This window comes from Gopherus flavomarginatus, chromosome 4 (assembly GCF_025201925.1).
Source record: "Gopherus flavomarginatus isolate rGopFla2 chromosome 4, rGopFla2.mat.asm, whole genome shotgun sequence".
NCBI lineage: Eukaryota > Metazoa > Chordata > Testudines > Testudinidae > Gopherus > Gopherus flavomarginatus.
The window spans coordinates 184,536,474-184,558,057 of NC_066620.1; the positions used below are offsets into that span (position 1 = coordinate 184,536,474).

General features: G+C 41.6%; 1 protein-coding gene across 2 annotated transcripts; it reads right to left on the minus strand.

Annotated features, from left to right (window-relative positions):
• Positions 1 to 515: 515 nt before the first annotated feature.
• Positions 516 to 17,008, minus strand: CMPK2 (cytidine/uridine monophosphate kinase 2). Of its 2 annotated transcripts, XR_007774027.1 has the most exons (6): positions 16,042 to 17,008; positions 14,933 to 15,047; positions 13,473 to 13,674; positions 3,827 to 4,060; positions 2,146 to 2,325; positions 1,776 to 1,926 (listed from the first exon to the last, which is right to left on the minus strand). XR_007774027.1 is itself a non-coding variant. In XM_050950858.1 (5 exons), the coding sequence occupies exons 1-5, from the start codon at positions 16,666 to 16,668 to the stop codon at positions 1,803 to 1,805; spliced, it is 1,302 nt and encodes a 433-aa protein (XP_050806815.1). In that variant the 5' UTR covers positions 16,669 to 17,003; the 3' UTR covers positions 516 to 1,802. The 2 variants fall into 2 exon arrangements, 1 of the variants encoding a protein (XP_050806815.1); XM_050950858.1 differs by lacking the exon at positions 2,146 to 2,325 and having other exon boundaries at positions 516 to 1,926; positions 16,042 to 17,003.
• Between the last annotated feature and the right edge of the window lie 4,576 nt (positions 17,009 to 21,584).

Genomic DNA, 21,584 nt, shown 5'->3' on the forward strand with positions numbered 1-21,584 from the left:
TTAGCTCCAAGGAATGTGAATAATCCATAAGTGTTATAGTTTGTGTGTGTAACTCAGATCTTATTAGCTACATTTACCCTCCTTATCAATACATCCAGGAAAGGCAGAAGAACAGCCTGGCTTTACTGGTGCTCTGCCTGACCAAGGAGTACTTGCATTCCATAGGCAGAGCATTCAGTAAGGTTGGAAGAAGTAAGACTCTGAAAGCTACAGGACAAATAAACCAGTTATTGAACCTCTGATTATCCAAATTGGGTTATGCTCTCCACATCTGAAATTCCTTTATCCAAAACTGATTATCTGAATTCTTCAGATGTACAGTATAATCATAATTGTGAGTTCCTATTTTGTGTGTGTGTGTGTGTGTGTGTGTGTAGAGGGCCACCAGGCACTAATGCAATACAAGTAATTAAAAATAAGTAAACCAAATAAAATGTAAATACACTTTTCTCCCTTGCACACACGCTTTGCTGTGATGGAAGGTAATACCATGTTCAGTCACAATCATGTACACATTTTTAGAACATTTATTGACAAGAGATATTTATAGAGCAATTGTGCTTATTTAATAAAGGAACAAATATAAACAAGATTAGAAATAAAATGCCATTTAATTTAGGTTTCCATCTTGAATTTCAGTTAGGCCCTGATCCTGCAAAGACTTACACACATGTTCAGCTTTATGCCTGGTGAGTAGCCCCAACATGAGTACTTATGTGTATAAAGTTGAGTTTATGCATAAGTCTTTGCAGGGCAGAGATGGTGTCCAGCTGCCTCTGCATAAAACATACCTCAGTACAGATAAAGTGCTGAAAAAACTGACTAAAATGAATGTTGCAAGTAGATTCTCCATGTCTTTCTGCTTTATATTAATTCCATCAAAAGGCCAGCAAATAACATTGAGAAATAACATTAATGCATTAAAAATAGGTTTGGGGAAAAAAATCTATTTAGAAAAATATTCTGTTTATTATTTACAAAATGTTTTATATTTTGATTTCACTCAGGTCCCTGTTTCTAATGTGCCAGTATGCAGACTCTGCCCCCCTTCCACCTAACTCTCTTTTAAATGGTTTGACCTGCAATTCAGATCTTTCCTTTTTTTGTATTGACATATTTGTATTTATTTACTCAGGGTCTGATTTTTCAAAGCCTGGTACTGAAGCATGAGCACTCATAGCTTCCACTGTCTTCCACAGGAGTTATTGGTACCCAGCACTTGGGAAAATCAGGCCCTCATTTATTTCACACCTCTGCAGGATGCCCGTCACTCTAATATCCAAATTCCAATTTTAGTAACCAACACTGAGACTGTGGTTTCCAGGTTTCTGAATGTTGGATCATTTAAAGGCTTTATTGCTAGACTGAGTTTCAGATTCTCCTCCTGATTCTCCATTCCTTACACACCCAAAACTCACACTGAAGTCACTTGGAGTTTGGGTATGCAAGGAATGCAGGATCAGGTTTTCTATGCAGTGATGGAATACAATGACATTGTTAGAAATGCCAGCACATTCCTATTACCAGCTCATATACCTGGTTGGTCTCTAATGATTTGTTAGTGGCTGCACCAGAGATGGTGGACAGCATGTGAGTTGTGTTTTGCTCTATATACAAAAGTACATTAGCCAGCAATGAAAGAGTTAGTATAAAAACACTGTTTAGGAAAGGGGAGACTCTTCTGTCTGAGAATTCTGGAACAGCTTATTTGGATGGAAAAGAGCTGAGTGCAGTGCATTTCCAGGGAGGAAAAAAAGAGGACACAAAAGCAACTCACTGTAAATGTTGCCACACAAAAGCAGCTATAATGAACCACAGTGTTTTTTAATTAGATACAAAACAGTCCTCAGAACCTCTTCTCTCGAGGGGCTGGCATCAACCTCTTGGCATCTAGGGTTCTCCATCCTTTTGTATGACTCTTCAACTCTATTTTAAAAAAATAAATACATAAAAATATAGCAAGTGATTAATTCTATAACTACAAACTGCCATGAAATGAAAAGGTATATCTGACTCTGAAAATGCACTGGCTGCAGAAAAATTCTAGAATGAAGCCAAGAATTAAATACATTGCAGCGTGCCACAAGGCACAACAAAACATGAACAGTTATTTATGAAGATGGGATTCACAATATGCACACTCACCGCCAAACCATGTTCCTGAGACATTGCAGAGGATGTTTCTCTCCCCAGGTCTGTTTGTTTTGTAATGGAGGAATACAATAACCCCAACACAGGCTCCTTTTTCTCTGATCTGATTTCAACTAGGAGCTTGTTGTTCCTGTGAGACAACTTTCTCACACCTTCCATTTATCTTCCTCCCTGCTGCATATGCAAACAATACTATGAAAACCTTGCTGCATGGTCCACAAGCAATTAATTCTTATTAAACATGGCTCTTCCACAACTAGCCTCTGAGGGGTGTGTGAGCAATGAAGGAGGTTGTTTTCTCTACTCCTGCAAAACGAATCATTTCAAACCACTCAGGCTTCTACCTGACTCCCAAATCCAGGTTGACTGTATCTAATGAACAGTAATAACTAAGGGCCATATCTAAAGCAAGATATTGTACAGAGATTACAGCCAAGGGCATAATAGAAGGAAAGCCAAACAGCATCATACTGCCCTTCCCCCCTACACACATCACACACTCCCCTGCTCTTTCCCAGATCCTACTGCATGAAGTGTGTGGGGCTCGGGCTCTGTTTTTGCAGAGGAGTGTAGCTGAGTGTGGTTTAGGTCAAAATTGGGAGGATGGTTATTCTACCTGGCATTATACACCTCCAGATATGTGGAAGCTCCTGAGGACCTTCCCATGGAAGCTACTGTGGAGTACTGCAGTATTAAGCTCCTCATTTCCCAGCTCTGCAACTTCTATGCCACCAAACACCCAGGGAAAATGAGAGCTACCAAAAAGCTACTGAAAAGGAAGCTGTGCTGCCAGTGTAAAGAGGGTCCTGGAGAGTGACACAGCTTCATGTAGATACCCAGAGATTTGAACAGATTTCTGGATGTCTAATATCTAAGTAATATTTAAGGTGATGCCCCCTTTCCACTCCACTATTGTGAAATCCTCTGGAATAACACCTAGAGAACTCCATTCTGTGCGTAATTTATTTCTTCACCAAGGAGGAAAGATGATTTCAACCCAAGCCAATAGTTTTTTTTTAGTTCATGATCATATGTAATTAATGGAGCATAAAACATGATTTTTACAAGTTGGTGAAAACAGTGAGATTTGTAGGGTCTCTTAATACATCATTGTCAAGGTCAATTTTAGGTTTATAAAATCTAGCTTAGCTCACAAAATCAGATAATTAAATTCTGAGAAGTTCTATAACTGTTTTATGAAAGTGGTCACCATTGCACACCCATAGAATTTTCCAAAAAAAAGAGCTTAAGCTAAATTCTGTAAAGAATAATGAGTTTTCAGCCTTATGAAATACTTCTGCACATTGACAGTTATTCTGTTACTACAACAGGGCATGGTGATGGTGAAAATGCAGCCTTTCATGAGAGATCTAAAACCAAGCTTCTGGCTTCTTGCAGCCGTCAAAAATGTCAGTAATTGCTAGAGATGGGCCAAAACTCCACCTTCACTATGAATTTCTTTGAACTTGGGGGAGTAAGGAAGTTATTCCTCACTTGAGGCCCATCAGCATATCCAGAGACTAAAACCGGCAAGATATACCCTTGTCAGTCAGTATTACTTGAGTAACAGGACAGTCTAGGCATGGAAATCCTGGCCCCAATGGAGTAAATGAGAATTTTGCTATTGATTTTAATTGGGTGAGGATTCCATCTCTTATTCGTTATTAAGACATACTTTTGGGGAAACAAATTGTTAGCTTCTAGCTCAGTTTCCTCCTCCGTTTTCTCCAGCCCCCGTCCCTGCAGTCTCCGGATCCGCTCCTCAGGACTAACTGTCAACAGCAGGACAAGATCAGGTTTGAGCAGGTCCTCAGGCCACTGGTACACCTCATGGTGAGCTGGAGGAAGATTCTGCACTTTTCCACTTATTTCAGTGGCAATTGCATAGGCAGCAGTGCTGTGCCAATACCTGTCAGAAAAAGATATAGGAGTGAGATGCATACATGACCATTTAAAAAAATTAACATGATAAAACCTCCTAATAGAAGGAACTACTTATGTAAAAGAAATCAGTACCCTTTAATAATGCTAGCCTAATACACAGTCACAATGCGTGGGGGACCATGAGGATTTTGTACTCATAAATAATTGATCAAATTAATAAAACAAAATGTTTAATTATCATCATTTATCAGAGGAGTAGCCATGTTAGTCTGGATCTGTAAAAGCAGCAAAGAGTCCTGTGGCACCTTATAGACTAACAGATGTTTTGGAGCATGAGCTTTTGTGGTGAAAACCCACTTCGTCGGATGGGTATTCACCCACGAAAGCTCATGCTCCAAAACGTCTGTTAGTCTATAAGGTGCCACAGGACTCTTTGCTAATTATTATTTGTTACTGTTAAGTAGAACATTAGAAAGAGGTTATGTATTAGGCAAACACTTCTCTATCTCCAATAAAATCCAAGCTTGCACCAAAAACCAGTAAGTTTGTGTTTTCTGAGCCAGACCAAAATCAGAAACATTCACTTTTATTTTTCAAAATCCAAACCCCAAAACGTATTTTGTGGATACTAATCATCCTGCTTAATGCTTAGGTGATGCAACAAATTTGGTAGGGAATGTGCAGTCCAGTCCTTAACCACATGTGCAAACATGTGAACAGAAAAGGAGCTTTATTAAAGGTTATTAATTTATTTTATATAAGCGTTTCCCTCCATTAAAGAAACACTTATATAAGTGGATAGAAACGTGGATAGAAAGCTGGCTAGCTTGTCGGGCTCAATGAGTAGTGATCAATGGCTTGATGTCTAGTTGGCAGTCAATATCAAGTGGAGTGTCCCAGGGATTGGCCTTGAGGCCATTTTGATCAACATCTTTATTAATGATGTGGATGATGGGATGGATTGCACCCACAGCAAGTTCGCAGATGACACTAAGCTGGCAGGAGACGTAAATATGCTGGAGGGTAGAAATAGGGTCCAGAGTTACCTAGACAAATTAGAGGATTGGGCTAAAAAAAATATGATGAGGTTCAACATGGACAAGTGCAGAGTCCTGCACTTAGGATGGAAGAATCCCATGCACCACTACAGGCTGGGGACCGACTGGCTAAGCAGCAGTTCTGCAGAAAAGAACCTAGGGATATGAGTCAGCAGTGTGCCCTTGTTACTAAGAAGATTAACAGCATCCTGGGCTTCATTTGTAGGAGCACTGCCAGGAGTGCTAGCAGATCAAGGGAAGTGATTATTCCCCTCTATTTGGCACTGGTGAGGCCACATCTGGAGTATTGCATCCAGTTTTGGGCCCCCCATTACAGAAAGGATGTGGACAAATTAGAGAGAATCCAGCAGAGGGCAACAAAAATCATCAGGGGGCTGGGTCACATGATTTATGAGGGAAGTGGGCTTGTTTAGTCTGCAAAAGAGTGAGGGGGGATTTGATAGCAGCCTTCAACTACCTGAAGGAGGGTTCGAAAGAGGATGGAGCTCGGCTGTTCTCAGTGGTGGCAGATTACAGAACAAGAAGCAATGGTCTCAAGTTGCAGTGAGGGAGATCTAGGTTGGATATTAGGAAACACTATTTCACTAGGAGGGTGGTGAAGCACTGGAATGGATTACCTAGGGAGGTGGTGGTGGTATCTCCAAAGGCCTGGCTTGACAAAGCCCTGGCTGGGATGATTTAGTTGATGTTAGTCCTGCTTTGAGCAGGGGATTGGACTAGATGACCTCCTGAGGTCTCGTCCAATCCTAATCTTCTATGATTCTATGATGAGGAAGTTTTGTTTGACAGCTGCTTCCATTAGGACACCAAATAACTATTAACACTTTTTTTCAGGTAACAGATCAGTTGGTTTACCTGATTATGGTTATTTTTCCAATATGAAGATAGGTGTGAGTTCAGATGTCCAGCCTATGTCTCCTTCTTTAATAAAAATACACACATTTGAATAAATACATGTCATGAAAATGGGAAGAAAAATATGAAGACGCATAAACAAAAACAAAGAAGTTAGATTGAGCCTTATTTTCAGAGTTACTGATTAACCACAGTTTACAGTTGTGTGTACTCAGTACATCTAAAATAGACTCCTTAGGGCCTGATTTTTGAAAGAGCTCAGAACGAGATTTTCAAATGATCAGCACCCAGCAGTTCTCACTGTGACACTTATGGCCAGACTTTCTAAAGAGATCAATCACATTTGCTGCTCAGCTTCTTTGAAAATCTAGCCACTTATCTTGGTTCTTAGATGTGGGATGAGCTCCTTGAAAAATCTAGTTTCAGAGTAGCAGCTGTGTTAGTCTCTATCCGCAAAAAGAATAGAAGTACTTGTGGCACCTTAGAGACTAACAAATGTATTTGAACATAAGCTTTCGTGGGCTACAGCCCACTTCTTCAGATGCAGAGAATGGAACATATAGGGAGGAGATATATATACACACATACAGAGAGCATGAAAAGGTGGGAGTTGTCTTACCAACTCTGAGAGGCCAATTAAGAGAAAAAACTTTTGAAGTGATAATCAAGATAGCCCAGTACAGACAGTTTGATAAGAAGTGTGAGAATATTTACATGGGGAAATAGATTCAATGTTTGTAATGGCTCAGCCATTCCCAGTCTCTATTCAAGCCTAAGTTGATTGTATCTAATTTGCATATCAATTCGAGTTCAGCAGTTTCTTGTTGGAGTCTGTTTTTGAAGATTTTCTGTTGCAAAATTGCCACCCTCAGGTCTGTTATTGAGTGACCAGACAGGTTAAAAAGTGTTCTCCTACTGGTTTTCAAATGTTATGATTCCTGATGTCAGCTTTGTGTCCATTTATTCTTTTGCATAGAGACTGTCCAGTCTGGCCAATCTACATGGCAGAGGGGTATTGCCATGTTCTCACCTTTAATTCAGTTGGGGCACACCAATCTGGCACCATCCCAACAATCCCACATTTGATATTAAATTACCAAACATAATTCTAATATCACATCAATCATACCTGCAATTTGTATGCTAACTATTAGATCATGTGTCTCCTTTTCTGGTTTTTATAAAACTTATAGCATTATCTTACGATTTTAGTAGCATCATACAACAACTCAATTCTATAAGTTTTTCGCAAAGCTTGGTATTTTTTTATATTGCTTACACATTTGGTATTTAAAACAGAAGCATATAAGGAGTAACACTGCAGTTTTACAAATTCAAAATAACATTGCCCATTTAACTCCATTTTATTCTGTTACTTGACATACAACATCATACCAAACACACATCTGAGATCTTAGTTTTTCTACAGCTTTTTCAACAATTTTATACTTTTGAGCAAGCATACCTTTTGCAGATATTATCAGTCTAGTTTACTGTTCTACTTGGTCTAGTGTGCTTTAATTAGTTTGTATTTCCATATCCCAATCTGTTATCATTTCACTTTATTTTCCTTCAGTTTGGCGATGTTAATCTAGGCTGAGTCATAAAGATGGAAAGGACTCAAGGATCAGTATTGATCATACATGCCGCATGGAGCCAGTCAGTTTCACCTCTGGCATCTGCCTGATGGTATGAGAAGGATTCTGCTTCCAGAACCCTCTTTCGCAGTTCAGTCATGTCAAGCCATGTTCTCCTCATTCATTCAGGATGGCCATACCAATTTGTCACCATTACAACAAAACGAGTACTCATATTTTTAACAGAAGAATTGAGGAAATAACATTTCTTGATTATGCTAATGAACTAGTAAATTGCACAGATTAGGGGATTTAGAGGACTGCTCTCCACCTGCACTGCTATCTTTTCATCTCTGTAGGGCTAAGTGTGTTTTAAATTCAGTCACTTCATAAGAACATAAGAATGTCCGTACTGCATCAGACCAATGGTCCATCTAGTCTAGTATCATGTCTTCTGACAGTGGCTGTTGGCAGATGCTTCAGAGGGACTGAACAGAACAGAGCAAGTTTTCAAGTGATCCATCTCCTGTCATCCAGCTTCTAGCAGTCAGAGGTCTAGGGACACCCAGAGCATGAGAGTGCATCTCCGACCATCTTGGCTAATAGCCATAGATGGACCTATCCTTCATGAACTCATCTAATTCTTGTTCAAACCCAGTTATGCTTTTTGCCTTCACAACAATCCCTGCCAATGAGTTCCACAGGTTGACTGTGCATTGTGTGAAGAAGTGTTTCCTTATGTTTGTTTTAAACCTGCTGCCTATTAATTTCATTGTGTCACCACGTAACACAAGAATCAGGGAAAAGGTGAACAACACCTCCTTATTCACTTTCTATACCTCATTCTTGATTTTATAGACCTCTTTCATATCCCCCTCAGTCATTTCTTTTCCAAGATGAACACTCCTCGTCTTCTTAATCTCTCGTCATATGAAAGCTGTTCCATACCACTAATCATTTTTGCTGCTCTACTCTGTACTTTTTCCCATTTTAATATATATTTTCAGATGGGGCAACTAGAAATGCAAGATGTATTCAAGGTGTGGGCATACCATGGATTTATATAGTGGCATTATCATATTTTCTGCCTTATTACCTATCCATTTCCTAATGGTTCCTAAAGTTATTTTTTTGGACTGCCGCTGCACACTGAGCAGATGTTTTCAGAGAACTACCCATAATGACTCCAAAATCTCTTATTGAGTGGTAACAGCTAATTTATACCTCCATCATTTTGTATGTATAGTTGGGATTATGTTTTCCAGTGTGCATTACTTTGCATTTATCAACTCTGAATTTCATTTGCCATTTTCTTTCCCTGTTTCGTGAGATCCCTTTGTAACTCCTCACAGTCAGCTTTGGATTTAACTCTCTTGAGTAATTTTGAATACCATCTGGTCCTGGTGACTTATTACTGTTTAATTTATCGTTTTGTTCCAAAACCTCTGCTGAGAACTCCATCTGGGACAGTTCCTCAGATATGTCACCTAAAAAGAATGGCTCAGGTGTGGGAATCTCCCCACATTCCCTACAATGAAAACCAATGCAAATAATTAATTTAGCTTCTCTGCAATGGCCTTGTCATCCTTGAGTTCTCCTTTAGCAACTCAAGATCCCTTTGTAACTCCTCACAGTCAGCTTTGGATTTAACTCTCTTGAGTAATTTTGTAACATTTGCAAATTTTACTATCGGTTTACCCCTTTTCCCAGATCATTTATGAATATATTGAACAGCACTGATCCTACTACGAATCCTTGGAGGACCCCCACTATTTACCTCACTCCACTGTTAAAACTAGCTTTATTCTTAACCTTTGTTTTCTATCTTTTAACTAATTACTGATCCAGGAGAGATCTTCCCTCATCCCTAACTCCTTTCTCTGCTTAAGAGCTTTTGGTGATGAACTTTGTCAAAGGCTTTTTGAAAGTCCACTCACACTGTATCAGCTGGATTTCCCTTGTCCATATTTGCTGGTACTCTCAAAGAATTCTAACAGATTGATGCAGCACGATTTCCCTTTATAAAAGATGTGTTGACTCTTCCACATTTTATCGTGTTCATCTATGTGTCTGATAGTTCTGTTCTTTACTGTAGTTTGAACCAATTTGCCTGGTACTGAAGTTAGGCTTACCGACCTGTAATTGCCAGGATTGCCTCTGGAGCCTTTTTTAAAAATCCATGTTAAATCAGCTATCCTCAAGTCATCTGGTTATAGAGACAGATTTAAGTGATAGGTTACATATCACATTTGGTAGTTCTACAATTGCATATTTGAGTTCCTTCAGAACTCCTGAGTGAATACCATCTGGTCCTGGTGACTTATTACTGTTTAATTTATCGTTTTGTTCCAAAACCTCAGCTGAGAACTCCATCTGGGACAGTTCCTCAGATATGTCACCTAAAAAGAATGGCTCAGGTGTGGGAATCTCCCCACATTCCCTACAATGAAAACCAATGCAAATAATTAATTTAGCTTCTCTGCAATGGCCTTGTCATCCTTGAGTTCTCCTTTAGCAACTCAACTGTCCAGTCACCCCTCTGATGGTTTGTTCGGCTTCAGACTTCTGATGTACTTAAAAAAAATTGCTGCTAGTTTTTGTGTCTTTTGCTAGTTGCTCTTCAAATTATTTTTTCATTTGCCTAATTATACTTTTACACTTGACTTGCCAGAGTTTGTTCCTTCTACTTTCCCAGTACGATTTGACTTCAGATTTTCAAGGACGTCTTTTTGTCTGTATCTGCCTTTTTTACTCTGTTATATAGCTATGGTGTTGTTTCTGGCTCTCTTACTGTTTTGGTTTTTTGGGGCAGCGGTTGAGGGGGGACACAGAGGCTTAAACTATATTATAGTATTCTTAAAAAGTTTCCAGGCAGCTTGCAGGTATTTTACTCATGACCGTTCCTTTTAATTTCCATTAAATTAACTTCCTCATTTTTGTGTAGTTCTCTTTTTTGAAAGTGAAATGTTACTGTGATTGGCATTTTCCCTCTACAAGGATGTTAAATTCAATACATTATTGTCACTATTACCAAGTGGTTCAGCTATGTTCACCTCTTGAACCAGATTCTGTGCACCACAAAGGACTAAATTATGAATTCCCTCTCCCCTTGAGGGTTCCAGGACTAGCTGTCCCAAGCAGCATTCATCAATGGTGTCTAGAAATGTAATCTCTGCATCCTGTTCTGAGGTGAAATATTCCCAGTCAATGTGGGGCTAGTCAAAATCCCCCATTAGTATTGGGTTTTCTAGTTTTGTAGCCTCTCATTTCCCTGAGCATTTCTCAATCATCATCAGCATCCTGATCAGGTGATCAGCACTATATTCCTACTGTTTACTCTTATTATTCAAGCACAGAATTTATATTCATGGAGATTCAGTGTTACTGTTTGATTCACTTAAGATTCTTACTATATTTGACTCTATGCTTTCTTTCACATATAGTGCCTCTCCCCCACCAGCATAACCTACTCTGTCATTCCTCTCTATATATTGTATCCTGGTATTACTGTGTCCCATTGATTATGATTGTTTCTGTGATGCCTATTATATTAATATCCTCATTTAATAAGTACTTATAAAAATGTTCAATATTTAATTCTCTAACTTCATGTTATGTAACTGAACGGGACTCTTTTTTGTTTCACTGTTTCTCTTCAGTTCTTACCTATACTTATGCTCTTCTATCCTCTCCTTTTTACCTGTAACAAATTCTCCCCTAAGGTATGTGTCTGTCCAAACCGTGTGCTCCTCTGCACCAGTCGGCTTTCTCCCAGCCCTTAGTTTAAAAATTCACCTGCAACCTTTTTAATTTTACATGCTAGCAATCTGGTTCTGTTTTAGTTCAGGTGGAGCCCATTCTTTGATTACATAGTCCTCCTTTTCCCAAGGGATCACTGGATCCTACTAAACCTAAATACCTCCTCCAAACACCATCAAATCATCCATGAATTGGGACCCTGAAGTTCTGTCAGTCTCACTGGTGATGTGTGTGGAACTGAAAGCATTTCAGAGAATGCTACTATGATGGTCCTGGAATTTCATCTCTTACTGGGAAACCTAAATTTGGCCTCCACAACCTCTCCTCTACCTTTTCCTATGTCATTGGTACCTACATATACCATAACCACTGGCTCCTCCCAAGACCCACATATAAATCTATCTAGGTGTTTCAAGAGATCTGCAACCTTTGTATCTTCAATTTACACTCATCTAAAACATCCTTACAGCCAGCTGCAATTGGCAGTCTGCACTCTCTTCAGGTTTGTTGCAAATAGGCAGTAGTGTATTAAGGAATCTTGCACAGTACTTGCCTGCACTACGCCTGGCTGTTCGAGACCTGGACTTTTAGTTATTCGCAACACAGTAATGGAACTGCTTTGGTAGCTACAGCATCGTCTTTTGAGACATTCAGCTGCTATAATAATCTGGTTGTTGTGCTTCATGACTCAAGTTGATGCTGATGACGGTACTACTGTGGCTAAAAAGGCCGATGTGCGAGTGGCAGTCCTTTCCGTATGACGTGCATAGGTAGCTCGATGCTGAGGAAGAGATTACAATCTGTGCCGGATGAGTCCACCACTGTTTACAACTCAGCCGCTGTGCCTCAAGATCCATACGGCGGTAAATCTTGAACTGGGAACCTCTTGGTTTACTATTGCTCACCAGCATGATCCATCTGTTGCTGATGACTCACAGCTGTCAATGTCAATGCTAATGCTGCACTGTTTCAAGTTATGCTTCCTCCACTGGCTTATACAAGCTGGTGAGAAATGCACTCACAGTGTGTCCTTGAAGTGTTTCTTCTGGCTGCCTTGTACTCGGTTGCTGACTTTCAGTTCAGCAAACTGCAACTGTTTTGACATTCTAGTGTCACTCATCCTCAATATGTGACCATAACTGTGATGAGATAAGCATGGCTTCAATCCCTGTGCAGTGACTACATTACAGAACTTCATTACTGGTAACTTTATCATGCCATTTGATGCAGAATATGTCATGCAGATGTCATAAATGGAACTCTTCTAGAAGCTTATATGATGTAGCAGGTCAAGGTTTCACACTGATACAAGTTGGACAGCACAACTGCTTTTTAGACTTAACTTGGTTTGAAGCTTAATATGTTGCTGCCAGACTCTGCCTGAAAATCTGTCAAATGATTAACTATCTTTGTTGACATGACTTGTCAGCTCCTTATCTGGATGTAGTAACATCATTTCACAATGTATTGCCAAGATAGCAGAAGTCTGTAACGGCATTTCGCTGTGTTGCTGATGGTGACTGTTTGTTTCACATAGGGTTTCCCTGGCACAGGTTGATACATGACCTCCATCTTTTTCAGATTGTCAGCCTGTACCTTTCTGCAAACTCTGCAAATCTGTCCATAAGAAACTGTGTCTCTTCTAAAGTATGTGCTTCTAGAACACAGTCACCAGCACACAGCGGTTCATGAACAATTGCCTCAAAGACCTTCACAGTGCAAGCCTGCTCAGATTAAATAATTTTCCAGAGGATCGAAAATGTATCCCAATACCAGCGCTCAGATCCCCTATAGCATCACTGAGCATTACTACATACAAGAAATTATACAAAAATGGACCATTTACACAGCACTGTTTTTAATATCTTTAGTGATAGGAAATGGTTCAGCAAGAACACCATCTAAGCAGACTTTTTCGAGCATGCTATCATGAACTAGCCTCAGAATGTTGGTGAATCTGATGGCCTACAAATATCATAATATGCGTGGTTGAAGACAATACTATCAAGCTGCCTTTTTCATATGTACTTAAACCACCAATCAGAATTAAGTAGAAATACATAAATATTTTCCAGGCTACCACCAAAGTAATGCTAAAGACAAGAAAGATAACTCAAGTAGCTTTGTTTGTCCCACTGAAAGACTGGATGGTCACATTCAAACAACAGGAAAATATTTTTTTACAAACCTGTCTACAACCACAGGTGACTCGGTGGATGCTTTTGCTATTTCTGAAGCAACAATGTAGTTGCCCAGAGCATAAAATGCCCTCCTGATGAGTGTTGGTTCATCATCAAAAGTCTTCCTCCACTGGCTGATACAAGCTGGTGGTGACCTTAAGAGAAGTGCATTCAGTGAGTCATTGACCGACTGGGTTACAGTTGTTTTGCCTGCAGTTAACATACAAATAAAAAACAAACAAAAAATCTTGAGACATAGCATGGCACATCTTAATTAGCTTTCATTTTTAAAAATGCAAAAAAAAGTTCTTATCCTTTAAGCTGGAAAACACATTTTGATATATTTATCTAGCATCTTACTACGAATCTTGACTGTGTTGTTAGAGGATAGGGTTTCGACTATGTCACAGTACGCTTCTATCTGACTATTCAAGTTCTTATCACAGTTTCTATGTAGTACCCATAAGAGTATATCAGAGTTATATTTGCTGGAGGGGTTATCTTTACCTGCACCCTGTCTCTTTAAGGATTTGGAGCTCTGCTGAAGAGATCAAAGAGAATACAGCAGTGACACAAGAAGTGATCTCAGGAAGGTGGTTGTATGTTGTGCTCCAATGAGATTGAGCTGGTATGGGACTTGTCTAAGGTGTGTTTGTTTGTTTACATTATAAAAACCCCACTTAGAACACCCTTGCTTTGGAAATGTAATACCTAGTCAAAGAGTCATTTCCCCCTTTTGCCTAGCCTGACTTTATTGCCCTTTAGGCCATCTACACATATGGTAACTTCTCTACATTTCAGTTTCAATAACGTTATTAACATGGCAGGGTACACAGATGTTGCCGAATTAATTCCTGGTATCATTCTGTTCACTTCAGTGGAGTGACACCACGATGAATTTTGCTCCCCGTTTTGGATGGTTCCCTACAACTGAAAATACAGAAGGCAAAGCTCTTCAGAGGCATTAGGGTGACCAGATGTCCCGATTTTAAAGGGACAGTCCCGATTTTTGGGTCTTTTTCTTATATAGGCTCCTATTACCCCCCCCACCCCATCTCGATTTTTCACATTTGCCGTCTGGTCACCCTAAGAGGCATATACAGTACTGTTCTGGGAAAAGCAATTAATGATTGCTCAAAAGTACCTTGATTCTCCTCTTCTCCAAGAGACTAAGGACTGCACTGTGCACCACAGCTCTTGTTTCCAATATTCGACTTTGCCTACATGAGTACTCTTCCAATGACATTAGTAGGAAATTTGCATCTGAAGTGAAAAATTGCTTTGGAGTTGAGATGCAAATCTGGGCGGAGAATTTTAATCTTTGTGACTTGCTCTTCTGGACTCCAGCAAGCACTTCTGAAGTTTTATTTTTGAACATCTCATGAGCCTTAAGCATGCACAGAAGTCACATCAGACATTATTTTAACAATTATTCAGTTGTAATTCTATATTCACATTATGCACCTACCTGTTGCATCTAATCCTTCAATAACTATGACAGGAAATTCTCCCTTTTTTGACTGCTTGGGGCATTTATCCACTAGATCAAGGACAGCTGTGGCTTCAGGGATGAACGATGTGCACTGTAATTAATGTAATACTGATTACTCGACAAGCAATCTGGTACACAGGTATTTTTCAAAAGACTATATTTAACTGGAAAGGGTGCAGTTTAATACAGAAGGACAATACAATTTTAAGACAGACACAAGAATCAAAGTCTTTGATTTGAACAATCCCAATCTTTGGCCCAGATGTGGTGATTCTGCTCTATTTCTTATTGAAAATAAGGGTATGATTAAAAAAAAAAAAAAACAAGCAAGAAGAAAACAGTAAGGAAAGGTGGAGTAAACTCCTCAGGTGTAAGGGCTGCTAAAGTTATTCTGAAAAATTATCTGAAAGCAAGGAGGTAGCATTTTAGATAGGACTTCATTAATCATTTACTAAAAGTAACCTGTTTATGTACATGTAACTTATTACACTCAAGAACTTAAAAGAGGAAGATTTGCTTATTGGATAGGGCACTGTGCTGGGACTCAGGAGACCTGGCTTTGCAATAAGCCTGCTGGGTGACCTTTGGCATGTCACTTTACTGTTCTGTGCCTTGGTTTCCCCTTCTGTAAAATGAGGATAGTCATGTATACCTCATTTGTAAAGCACTTTGAGATCTATTGATGAAAAGTGCTAGTTATTATGATTCAACAGCATTCTGGCCTGTGCGTGATTTCATGTAAGCTGGTGTCATTCAGAAGTAATGTCCACTTAAGTCAGTAGAATGACTCTGGGCTGTGAGATCAGATTCAAGCCCCATCACTTCTACATAAAAAATAAGACCCTGGGAGAAGTAGGATGCAGTGTCCCAGATGGAGACTCCAATTGCTAAGCAGGCCCAGAGGTTAAGCAGGGAAAATAGATCATGGACCTGATCCCCCTCACTTAGGCCAATGTCAATTCGACGTTGGCGGTGCCGGGGCTGCACTGCGAGAAGGCGGCAGGCGCAGAGCCCCTGGGGAGCCGAGCAGGTGCAATCAGGCTGAGTTTCATTTCCCTCTGAACGGCCCCTGGCCGGGATCTTACCTGCTCCACCACGCTGCGGGCGGCCTCCAGGGAGTGGAACACGGCGGCGTGGCTGAGGCCGGGCACTGCGGGGTGCAGCGGCGGCTCCTCAGCGGCCACCACGCGGGCTCTGCGGAGCAGCTCTCTGCCGCCCGCCCCTCGCAGGGCCCACAGGCACTGCCACAGCTCGCCCCGCTCGCCCGCCTCGTACACGCCCAGCAGCGGCGGCGGCAGCTCGCCCAGGCCCCGCAGCAGTTCCTCCAGGGCGCGCTCGGTCTCCGGGCCCCCCCGCGGGTCCTGGATGAGGAAGCCCTTCTCCAGCGCAGCCTGCGCCCCGTAGCAGAGGAGCCCCAGGACCCGGCACCCCTCGAAAGGCCCCTGCCTCAGCCTCTGCTGCAAGCGCCGGTGCAGCCTGGCCATCGGGACGCTAGGGGCGGCGGGGACGCAGAGGGAATAGCACCTCCCCGGAGCGGGCACAAAGCAGCGGGGCTCGGGGCGGCCGCTGGCGCTGAGGGTGAAGCAGACCAGGTCCGAGCCGGGCCCCTCCACGGCGAAGCACTGTCCGGAGCCGCCCGCGGGAGGCGCCGCCATGGCGGAGAGCGCGCGGGGCAGCGGCGTGAGCCGGAGCAGCCGGCTGGGATGTAGCATCCCGCCACAGCCACCCGGAGAAACGAAACCGAGCCCGCGCCAAGGCCCCGCCGCCCCGCTCCGCCCCCTGCACGGCACGGGCGGGGAAAGGGAAACCCGATGCGGGGGTGGGGAGAACCGAAAGCGATCGGCGGTTTGTTAGCCGCCAGCCCCCGAGCTATCGCTGGGGCTTTGAACTGGAGCTGGAAACCGCCCGCACAGCTGTCACGTTACCGATGCGGGCAGCTTTTGTAGTCAGCAGCGGCAGCAGCAGGTTCTTCTGCAGAGCAACCACTACAGAGAAACCGAGCCCTCTTGCTGCTGCTGCTGGGAAACCGCACACAACAAAAGGAGGACTGGGAGGCTATAACGAGCTGTTTGTACATTAGGTGATGACGGCATCTTTATCATCAAGCAGTTGTGAGGAAAGAAACGAAACTCGTCCAGGTTGCAAGGGATTTGGAGTCCCGTGTTTGCAGATGGAGTGTTTATGTCACCACTCAGCTCAAAGAGCTGACTGCATTGCTTGCCAAGGTGCCCCTCCACACGCCCTTCACCGCGCAGTCAACTTTTTAGTCCACTTGGAATACAGTGCAGCAGCCAGAAAGCAAGTATTTTAATAGAGCTACATGCTGTTTCCTTACTGAAGCAGCTCAGATCATCAGACACAGCTCTCATATCTTATCTGGGTGTGCAAGTCAGGCTCTTCCTGTAAAAAGAAACTTACACCCGGGAAAGAGAGGAAATCAGCCACCCAAATAGCCCAGTAATAATGACTATGTGAAAAATCACTTTGAGAAAACCTTCCAAAGGGTTGTTGAATTATCATCACAAATGGAAAAGTGGGGTGGGGAGGACTAGCATCCTATCAGGAGGATTATCATTACACCTCTACCCTGATATAACACTGTCCTCGGGAGCCAAAAAAATCTTACCGCATTATAGGTGAAACCGCATTATATCGAACTTGCTTTGATTCCCCCGGAGTGTGCAGCCCCGCCCCCCCTGGAGCACTGCTTTACCACCGTTATATCCAAATTCATGTTATATCAGGTCCCATTATATTGGGGTAGAGGTGTATCTGGTTCTGCTTCATCCATTTTTCAATAGGAACATGGAGATGGAAATGAAATCGGCAGGCAGCCCTCATCTTTTCAGCAGTTTATCCTCCGTTTCTAGTCAGGAGCTCTGTGTATGATGACAGATAGATTTCTATCCAAATATCTATGTAAATCCTGCAGATCATACAGGCTGACTTCACTGAGTGGGGATTTTAAATAGCAAGAGCATATCAACACTTAAAATATACTGTTTCCTTGAAAATGTCCCTAGCAATAAAACATTGGGGCAAAAAGTAGACAATACATAAGGGTCGTATTGACTGCGGTGAGAGCATAGTTGGATCCAAACAGTCTCTAAATACAATAAACTGCTTTGAAGCCATAAACCCTGTTTAACTGGCCAGTTAAGGCAAGTTTACAGCACCTTTGTATTATCAGAGCAGCACAACACTGCCAGACCCTAATGTGACCCAGTACTTTTTGTCTTCAGTGTCTTGAACACTATAGTTATGGACTTAAATATACTGGAAGTAAAACTTTAAACTAAATAAATGAGAATAGGCAGGAGGCATTGCATAGGCACTCCCTGTTTCTTTAACAACTTTCCATTTAACATAGCTATGGATACAGCTAAACTTGCTTTAGTCAATTTTAACATTCACCTACTTTGAAACAGGAACCAGAAGCATCCAAAGTGGGTTCCAGAGTTATCTAGTTTTATGAGAGCTTCTGTAAGTAACTTTGTTTGAAATGTTTTCTAACAATTGGCGAATCACAAGAGAACTTGTGCCTTCTTCAGAAACAATAAAGTAATGGAGTTATTTGTAGATTTCTTTAGAGTAAACTTTTATGCTCTCAATGCCTATGTAACGGCATGTCTACATTACGAAATTAGGTCAATTTTATAGAAATCAATCTTTAGTAAACCATTTTACAGAATTGATCGTGCATGTCCCCACTAAGCACATTGGTCAGCAGAGTGCATCCTCAATACCGTGGCTAGCATCAACTCACAGAGTGGTGCACTGTGGGTAGCTATCACACAGTCCCCGCTGCCCATTGGAATTCTGGGTTAAGCTCCCAATGCCTCGCAGGGCAAAAACATTGTTGCGGGTGATTTGAGGTACGTCATCGGTCTCCCCTCCTTCCCTCCCTCCTTGAAAGCAACAGCAAACAATCATTTTGCACCAATTTTGAACAGCTAGACACCAGTGCAATTAGAAGAGCACACTGAGGAACGCTGTGCATCAGAGAGGCTTTGAAAAACAGTTTCATGACTCACCTGGCTACAGTGTGATAGTTGTGTGTGTTTGTCCTTGATGTAAAGCCACTCCCTTTGGTGAATGTACTTTCCTGGAAGCCAATTCCCCTCCCCTCCTTTGACTACAGCTGACACAGGAAATAAAGTATCAGAGGGGTAGCCGTGTTAGTCTGGATCTGTAAAAGCAGCAAAGAGTCCTGTGGCACCTTATAGACTAACAGATGTTTTGGAGCATGAGCTTTCATGGGTGAATACCCACTTCGTCAGATGCATGCAGTGGAAATTTCCAGGGGCAGGTATATATATGTAAGCAAGAAGCCGGCTAGAGATAACGAGGTTAGTTCAGTCAGGGAGGTTTCACACCTCTTCTAGCAGTTGAGGTGTGAAAACCAAGGGAGGAGAAACTGCTTTTGTAGTTGGCAAGCCATTCACAGTCTACATATCTACACCAGCGACACCATCACAGGACCTAAGCAGATCAGTCACACCATCACCGGTTCATTCACCTCCACGTCCACCAATGTAATATACGCCATCATATGCCAGCAATGCCCCTCTGCTATGTATATTGGCCAAGCTGGACAGTCCCTACGGAAAAGGATAAATGGACACAAATCAGATATTAGGAATGGCAATATACAAAAACCTGTAGGAAAACACTTCAATCTCCCTGGACACACAATAGCAGATCTAAAGGTAGCCATCCTGCAGCAAAAAACTTCAGGACCAGACTTCAAAGAGAAACTGCTGAGCTTCAGTTCATCTGCAAATTTAACACCATCAGTTCAGGATTAAACAAAGACTGTGAATGGCCACATACGTTGGCCAAACTGGACAGTCTCTATGCAAAAGAATAAATGGACACAGAGCTGACATAAGGAATTGTAACATTCAAAAACCAGCAGGAAAACACTTCAACCTCTCTGGCCACTCAGTAACAGCCCTAAAGGTGGCCATTTTGCAACAAAAAAAGCTTCAAAAACAGACTCCAACAAGAAACTGCTGAACTTGAATTAATATGCAAATTCGACACTATCAGCTTAGGTTTGAATAGAGACTGGGAATGGCTGAGCCATTACACACATTGAATCTATTTCCCCATGTTAAGTATTCTCACACCTCTTATCAAACTGTCTGTAATGGGCTATCTTGGGTATCGCTATAAATATTTTTTCTTAATTAATTAGCCTCTTAGAGTTGGTAGGACAACTCCCACCTTTTCATGTTCTCCGTATGTGTATATTTATCTCCTCACTATATGTTCCAGTCTATGCATCTGATGAAGTGGGCTGTAGCCCACGAAAGCTTATGCTCAAATAAATGTGTTAGTCTCTAAGGTGCCACAAGTACTCCTGTTCTTTTTGTGGATAGAGACTAACATGGCTGCTACTCTGACACCAACAGCAGTAAGAGACAGGTCTAGGTCTATGTGACTGATGACTCCTTGCTAAGAAAAACAGATGGGCCTATTACCAGAGCTGATTTGGAGAACAGAAGGGTGTGCTGTTTGCTGGGTGCTAAGATACAGGATGTGAACCTGAGGCTGAAGAGTATAATAATGGGGGCAGGAAAAAATCCACTGATTGTGCTTCATGTGGGAACAAATGATACTGCTAGATTCTTTCTGGAACACATCTAGGTGACTATGCCAGACTGGAGAAGTTGCTTAAAGAAATGTAGACTCAGGTGAACTTCAGTGGGATTCTACTTGACCCGAGCGGAGGAGAATGAATGCAAGACAAGATTATGATGATCAACAAATGGTCGAGGCAATGCTGCTGTAAGAAAGGTTTTGGGATGTTTGACCACTGGGAGGCATGCATGGACAAAGGACTATCTCATGGGTTGCACTCCACCTGAGTAGGGTGAATGGAGGATGGCACAAGTGATTAAAAGAGCTTTAAACTAGGAACTCAGGGGAAATGGTTGGGAGATGCTCATGCAATCTCCACCCCTGAGTCTAATATTGCTAGAGAGGCAAATAAAAAAACAGAGAATACAGCAATGGAAAAAGAAACAGCAGTGAATAGGGGAATGGACATTAAGAGGAAACATAGTGACAATACCAATTACACTAATAGTCAGGTAGGCAATACTGGCAATACAATACTAAAAAGTTCTATAGCCATATGAATAAGAAGAAAACAAGGAAAGAAGAAGTGGGACTGCTAAGAACTGAAGATGGAGTGGACTCTTGGAGACTAAAGATAATCTAGGCATGGCCCAGCATCTAAATGAATACTTTACCTCAGTTTTTAATAAGGATAATGAGAAGCTTGGGGTAGTCACAGGATGGCTAATGGAAATGAGGATATGGAAGTAGAAATTTTCACATCCAAGGTGGAAACCAAACTCAAAACAGCTCAATGGGACTAAATTGGAGGGCCCAGATAATCTCCACCCAAGAATGTTAAAGGAACTGCCACATGAATTTGCAAGCCCAATGGCAAGGATTTTTAATGAATCTGTAAACTCAGGGGTCATACCCTATGACTGGAGGATTGCTAATATAGTTCCTATATTTAAGAAATGGGGGGGAAAGTGATCAGGAAAATTACAGTTTGACCTCTATTATATGCAAGATTTTGGAACAAGTTTTAAAAGAGAAAGTAGTT